The sequence below is a fragment of the Cucurbita moschata genome, unplaced genomic scaffold, assembly GCF_002738365.1.
Source record: "Cucurbita moschata cultivar Rifu unplaced genomic scaffold, Cmos_1.0 Cmo_Scf00002, whole genome shotgun sequence".
In the NCBI taxonomy this organism is placed as follows: Eukaryota; Viridiplantae; Streptophyta; class Magnoliopsida; order Cucurbitales; family Cucurbitaceae; genus Cucurbita; species Cucurbita moschata.
Window position 1 is genome coordinate 2,322,025 of NW_019268518.1, and position 6,787 is coordinate 2,328,811.

General features: G+C 36.9%; 2 protein-coding genes across 3 annotated transcripts in view; one reads left to right on the forward strand and one right to left on the reverse strand.

The window, feature by feature from the left end:
• Window positions 1–539: 539 nt before the first annotated feature.
• LOC111455887 (plant UBX domain-containing protein 2-like) lies at window positions 540–3,578 on the forward strand. The gene is made up of 3 exons (XM_023097534.1): window positions 540–1,609; window positions 1,804–2,082; window positions 3,066–3,578. The coding sequence occupies exons 1-3, from the start codon at window positions 746–748 to the stop codon at window positions 3,330–3,332; spliced, it is 1,410 nt and encodes a 469-aa protein (XP_022953302.1). The 5' UTR covers window positions 540–745; the 3' UTR covers window positions 3,333–3,578.
• A 1,500-nt stretch (window positions 3,579–5,078) lies between these two features.
• LOC111431264 (dynein light chain 1, cytoplasmic-like) overlaps window positions 5,079–6,787 on the reverse strand; it is a 3,377-nt gene continuing 1,668 nt past the window's right edge. The window contains exons 3-4 of one of the 2 annotated variants that reach the window (XM_023067849.1): window positions 5,596–5,623; window positions 5,385–5,511 (exon numbers count right to left, since the gene is read on the reverse strand). In XM_023067849.1, coding sequence (XP_022923617.1) covers window positions 5,462–5,511; window positions 5,596–5,623 — 78 coding nt within the window. In that variant the 3' untranslated portion in view covers window positions 5,385–5,461. Of the gene's footprint in view, window positions 5,512–5,595; window positions 5,624–6,787 lie in introns of both variants that reach the window. The other variant, XM_023067841.1, reaches the window with a different exon arrangement.

Below are 6,787 nucleotides of genomic sequence, written 5' to 3' on the forward strand. Positions count from 1 at the left end.
AAAAAAAAAAAAAAAAAAAAAAAAAAAAAAAAAATCGAAATGAAAATAACTAAATAAGCAGTTGTATTGAGTTCTAACACTTGAAAATGAGGTCTCCCCATTTCATGGGCCCTAGAGAGACTTAGTTTATAGTTAGAGCGTAAACAAATAGTTAGGAGTGAAATGAGATTATGAGGCTGGGCTGATGCACAAAAGCCCATGGATATAATTATTACAAAGTTGGGCCTGATGCAGAAAAGCCCAATGGGCTGGGCTGGGCTGGAATTGCACAATAACGGATTCAATTATTCATAACTTTTCAAATTTATGTTTATTATTTTTAGTAGATTTAAATAAGATTTATAAATTTGTTTATTATTTTTAGTAGATTTAAATAAGATTTATAAATTTGAAGAGAGAATTTAATATACAAATTTAGTTTTAGAGAATAAGAATAAAGTAAAGTTCCTCGATGATGCCAATAATTTAATTTTCCATTAAAATATGACCGCGAACTCAAAAATAAATAAATAAATAAAACCGCGTTGGAGGAGGAAGAAAAACATCAACCGCCAATAACAGCCTTACTCTTTGTTCTCTCTGTAAGCTCAAATCTTTCGCCTATTCGCGAATCAACAACCTTCTTACTCAGTGGATGAGGAGAATTTTAAGCTATTTTGGTGCAAATTGCATTCTTCTGGTTCCTTAGATTCTTCCAAACTCGGCGATTGTTACGAGTTCTTCGTTTCTCATACGATTTCTTATCATGGGTGATGTGAAGGACAAGGTTAAGGGCTTCATGAAACGCTTCAATAATCCCTTGTCCTCATCTTCTTCTACCAGTTTCAAGGGCCAGGGAAGAGTGTTAGGATCCTCCTCTTCCGGGTCGACCACTTCTTTGCCTACCCGCCCATTGCAGAATCCCATTTCAAACCCGAATCTGGCCAAGCCCCCGGTAGCGAATTCAATTTCCGCGGCTCCGACCCGGCCACATCTCTCGATTAAATCGACCCCAGAACGTTCCCCGGCTGATGGATTTGACCCATTTGACTCGTTTATAACATCTGGGAAAAAATCTGGAAATGGGTATTCGTTAAATGTGTTCGAATGTCCGATTTGTGGCCAAAATTACAGGTCGGAAGAAGAGGTTTCGGTGCACGTAGATAGCTGTGTCGATGATAATACAGCCAGGAGACCACCAGATCTGCTGCTCACAAATGATGCAGAATCCCCGAGTGAATTGGAGGGTTGTCTTGGCATTTTCTTGTCAGGTAAGCCCTCACAAGGTTCACTGAAAATTATTCTTACGCTTTTGAGGAACATAATTCGGGAACCAGAGAATTCAAAGTTTAGGAAGATTCGTCTGAGTAATCCCAAAATTAAGGAAGCAATTGGCGAGGCTGTCGGGGGAGTGGAATTGTTGGAATTTGTAGGTTTTAAATTGCAAGAACAAGATGGTGAAATGTGGGCAACCATGGAAGTTCCAACAGAGGAACAAATTAACATACTAAGCAAGGTAATAGATTCCATCGATCAACCAAAGCTTGATGAACAGGAAAAGAAAGGCAGCAGCACTGCATCCACTGCATCCACTGATCAACTGATTGAACCAAAGAAGGTTGACAGACAGGTATGGTTAACTGAGAAATTTATAGTTATCAATCCTATTTGCTTGGAACCTTGATTTTTGTTGTCTCCTGTCACCCTATTTAGCTTTTCCAAGCCATTGCAAAATGAACCCTGTTTTTGGGTATCCATTATACTTAGTTTTTGTGGTTCATAGCTCTTCCTCGGCTGATGTTTTGGATGATTTATTACTTTCAGACTCGGGTATTCTTTGCAATCCCTGAAAACGTTGCAGCAAACATCGAGCTACCAGACTCATTTTACAAACTCTCTGTTGAAGAGGTTAAAAGAGAAGCTGTGATGAGGAAGCAAAAGATTGCTGAATCTCAGCTTTTGGTACCCAAATCATACAAGGAAAAGCAAGCCAAAGCTGCTCGGAGAAAGTACAATAGAACAGTGATCAGAATTCAGTTTCCTGATGGTGTGGTACTTCAAGGGATTTTTTCTCCTTGGGAACCAACAAGTGCTCTATATGAGGTTAGCTCTATTCATTGAGTTAAACATTTTAGCTTAATTTAATGTGTGATATCCCTTCTCCCTCATTTGAGATTCTTCAGATGACATCAACAAATGGTTTTGTGACTGCTCCTTTGTTAGTATTATCGATATATATTTCCCAACGAATCTAGTGAAAAGGAGAAAGTATTTGTGGCAACTTCTTTCTTCTTGTTTGCTACTATTGTTTTTGTGGCGGTCCATTTAAACATTGTATGCCCACCGCTAGCCGATATTGTTCTCTTTGGGCTTTCCCTTTCAGGCTTCCCTTCAAGGTTATTAAAACGTATCTCTTAGAGAAAGGTTTCTACACCCTTATAAAGAATGCTTCCTTCTCCTCTCAACCGATGTGGGATCTTATAGTCCACCCCCTTTCGGGGCCCGGTATCCTCACTAGCACTTGTTCCCTTCTCCAATCAATGTGGGACCCCCCAATCCACCCCCTTCAAGGCCTAGCGTCCTTACTAGCACACTGCCTCGTGTCCACCCTCCTTCGGGACTTAGCCTTTTCGCGGGCACATCGCCCCGTGTCTAGCTCTGATACCATTTATAATGGCCCAAGCCCACCCACCGCTAGCATATATTATTCTCTTTAGACTTTCCCTTTCGGGCTTCTCTTCGAAGTTTTTAAAGCCCCTTATAAAGAATGTTTCGTTCTCCTCCCAACCAATGTGGGATCTCACATTATACTTGACTAAACATATAGGAAGTGAAATTAGGAGAACACACATTCAGCCAATAGCTTGATAATTGTTTAGTGGTGTGTAGAGTGGTCTTGATTATCAAGGTGAAAATTTTGTTTTCTGATTCATCCTTTGAGTAATCATTGATCTTTTCTATGCGGGTGCTTGTGTATGTAAGCATACTTGTCATTCCCGAACCATCTCTGCAATGCACAATTTTCATATCTTTTGGTTCTATGGCTGTTGGAATGAAAACTGAATGAATGTCTGCTTCCTTGCCAGTTTGTAAGCACAGCACTGAAAGAACCAAGTTTGGAGTTCGAGTTGATACAACCTGTCGGTGTTAAACGACGTGCAATCGCACACTTTCCAGCAGTAGGAGAGAAAGCTAAAACACTAGATGATCTGGAGTTGGTTCCCTCAGCTCTTGTCAAGTTTAGACCCATTGAAACAGATGCTGTTGTGTTCACTGGTTTGTGTAATGAACTCCTTGAGATCATTGAACCACTCGTTAGCGGTTCAGCGGTAGCTCCTCCTGCACAAGGTTAAGTCTACTTAAAACAATGCCTGAATGTACATTTTGATCGTGGGCTGCTGTGGTTGCTGTTTCACCAAGTGCCCATATACTCCCTTGTTGCTTTTCTTTGAAATCTTTTTTTCTTCTTAAAGCAATCGCATTCTTTCAGGTTTTAAGTGGACAAAGCATGAATATTATGTTGATGCCATAAAAACTTCCACAAATATGAATGTGTTCTTAATACACAAGTGTAACAAGCTTCTCTGAAGGCCACTTGATCAAATGGTGATAATAAAGTAGATACAACATTTGAACAATGAGGCTGTTAGGTAGATGACCATAGAAGTATATAACGAACAAATGTAAATCTAAGGGGATGGTACGCCAAAAATGAACCATTACTCTATCAGCTTGCTTAGGAGCCAGAGTTCGACGAGTAATATCAACTTAAGAAATTTAGTGATTTCGGGTTAGGTCAACCAAGTAAGTGGTTTTACTGTTGATGCTCACAAGCTTGATTGTTGGATGAATGACACCTACCCTATGGTTCTTGTGTCATATTTTTTATGATGCTATCTTATGTTATGATTATGCTATGGTATGAATCTTATAATATGCATTAACCTCCATATGTTATGTCATGTACGTCATGTTAGCATGTTCACACTATGTCTATGAGATATTGATAAGTCATGTATGTTAATCATGAAAATATGTCTAAGTATACGTATGTATGTCTCATAGGAATGTTATATTATGAAAAGAAGGGAGTTGGTTTGCATCACAAGTATGTATCATGCATTTTGTATGCCATTGGCATCGAGATACTTTATTATTATGATTAGTATGAATGTGTAGATCATGATACTATACATGCTCCTTTCCCTCTGTGACTTTTAGCAACGTGAGCGTGAGCTAGTCCATAATCAGACCTAGATGTATGTACACGAGCCCACTTGGTAGGTCCATGTGTACGTAAGTGGGCCATGTGTATAGAAGTACTACACATCCAACCTTACCCATCTTGGAAAGTAGAAACTAAGAAAAAGTTTCATGAAAAGAGTCCCACCATGATTGTACACTTTTCAATCTTATTATAGTATTGTCACTCTTTGTGTTGTACTACTTTTCAATCTCATTCTCAATCTCATTCTAGTAAGAAAAACATTATAATCACTTTATTTTGCAATTCCATAAGGTAAAATCGTCCATACTAAAAGACAAACTATTATTATAAGAGTTCGATGACTTCCTAAAACAAAATTTAAAACACTAGAAGACTAACAATATTGTTTTATAAATGAAAACACATAATATAGAAAACTTATAAAACACATCATTTCATGGCCTCTATTGCAAAAGTCGTCAACCATACATCGATTCATTGTATTTACAAAAAAAAAATTGTTAATGAAAATGATGCGTATTTAAAAGTACTCAGTAAGTGACCTTAATATTGGAGTCAAGAAAGGCTTACACATACAACAAGTAATTTGACGGAAGGGGCCTAAATTTCATATCTATTCCTTGAGCTCAACTTTCCTTTTTGGGTAAGGTTGCTTGCATAGTACTTCTCTACACATGGTCCACGCACATGCATCATATAACATACAACATCCATTCACAGTTCAACGAGATGATACAAGATGCACATACATATTCATAGTATTTTATTCATATTTATCATACATGGTATATTTATGATCTCTGGCAAGGCATAAACGCTAAACATAAGTGTAAACTTTAAACTTTTAGTTGATAGACTAGGGAGGAAAACAAAACTGAGAATTGTAGCAAAGCTTTTTATTTACTACCTCAAACCAAGGAGTTAACATAAACATAAAATCTTGTAACATCAGATATCCTAGATGTTGGACTGCACATTACAAAATTTCATAATAACTCACATCACCTTCACACTCTGTTTTTTAAAGAAGATAAAGTCAATGATACAACCAAAAAGAGTAGTAGACTGAACCTGGTTGTTCTTGCTCATGACTTCGGCAGCTGTTCAATCCTCATTTAGAATTGAGGAACTCAATCTTTTAACGAGGTTGCACGCGAGAGGGGCTCGACTGACGTTTTGAAGAGAAGGATGTGAACTTTATCTATTGAAAAATACAAGAAGCCACCCAGAGAATGTGTTACATAGGAGCCAAAGCTAGTTCCCACAATGCAATGCCAGGCAGGACCATAGGAAGAATCGAATTCCTGAAAACCCAGTAAAACCTTATTACCATCAAACTTTATCTTAATATTCTTAACTTTTTGGGGTATTAAGCTGCTTATACTCACGGCTAAAACCATCAACAATTGCTTGATCCTACAAACATTTAAAGTTAATCTTATTTCAATACTAATGAACAAAATTGAAGTGAACCATAAAGCTGTGGATATCTCATAAAGAAAGTGAAAATTTTAAACTTTGTCGAAAAACACATTTTTTTAGTACCATAAAAACTAAACAAATAACTGAAGAACAACACGAGGGGAGAGAGCTTTTGACTAGAGGAACCTTAACCACTTATGCTTTATTAATTTTCTTTTTTGTCGTTGAAATATCATACATCTCATGAGTATCTATAATGGAGATTGCATAACCGATCTCCTAAACTTCCTCCTCAAATTCTTAAACTTTCTTCTAAACAACTACTAACAAATCTCCTAAACTTTCACATCAATCACTACTAAATAATTATCCTAAATAGTCACTACTAAATAATTATCCTAAAATTACTCTAGGTTAATAACTTTGGCTAAGTCAAACTTAATAACTCACAAATTCTAACCTAGGAGCTACGAGTTTAGAGATAGTGAAAGTAGATTTCAAATGTTAAATCATAGGGAGGCTAACACAAAACAAAAAAGTCCCAACTTGAACACCGAATGGACTTTGTCCCAAGCACAAGAATATCCTTCTTGATGGTTTCAGACTTGTAAATAATTATAATGTTGTCATGAATATAGGCTCTGGCCAAGCCAAGCTATGATGGAATTAATGGTGGGCAGCAAATTCCCACTGGAATTGCCATGTGCACATCTTTTTTCATGGCATCCCGTCGTCCTCCCCATGCCCCCAACTTTCCCTCTACGGAAGTGCAAGTCTAGAGAGGACTGTAGAGCAATAAAGGACATTTAATTTGCTACCTACAATTAGAATTGAAAAGCCAATCCCAAAGTTTGGAAGTGTTCAAATTAGGTAAACCCATGCACGGTACCAGTGCCAGTTAATTAAATTCAGACAGACCCCTTCAATATCCGAGTACTTCCATGTATCACAACTGAAACAAGTGCAATGAAACAGAAAACCCATTAATTGTATGCCTAAATTGAAGATTTCCCAGAAATCTCACACTCAAAATCCCATAAACAAATTTAGTTCATACCAAAAAAAAAAAAAAAAAAAAAAAAAAAAAAAAAAAAAAAAAAAAAAAAAAAAAAAAAAAAAAAAAAAAAAAAAAAAAAAAAAAAAAAAAAAAAAAAAAAA

Bases quoted from the DNA above. Each gene is read 5' to 3' on its own strand.
- LOC111455887 (XM_023097534.1), top strand. From the start codon at position 746: ATGGGTGATGTGAAGGACAAGGTTAAGGGCTTCATGAAACGCTTCAAT. The intron at 1,610-1,803 runs GTATGGTTAACT...TATTACTTTCAG, and splicing joins CAAAGAAGGTTGACAGACAG to ACTCGGGTATTCTTTGCAAT. The intron at 2,083-3,065 runs GTTAGCTCTATT...CTTCCTTGCCAG, and splicing joins CAACAAGTGCTCTATATGAG to TTTGTAAGCACAGCACTGAA.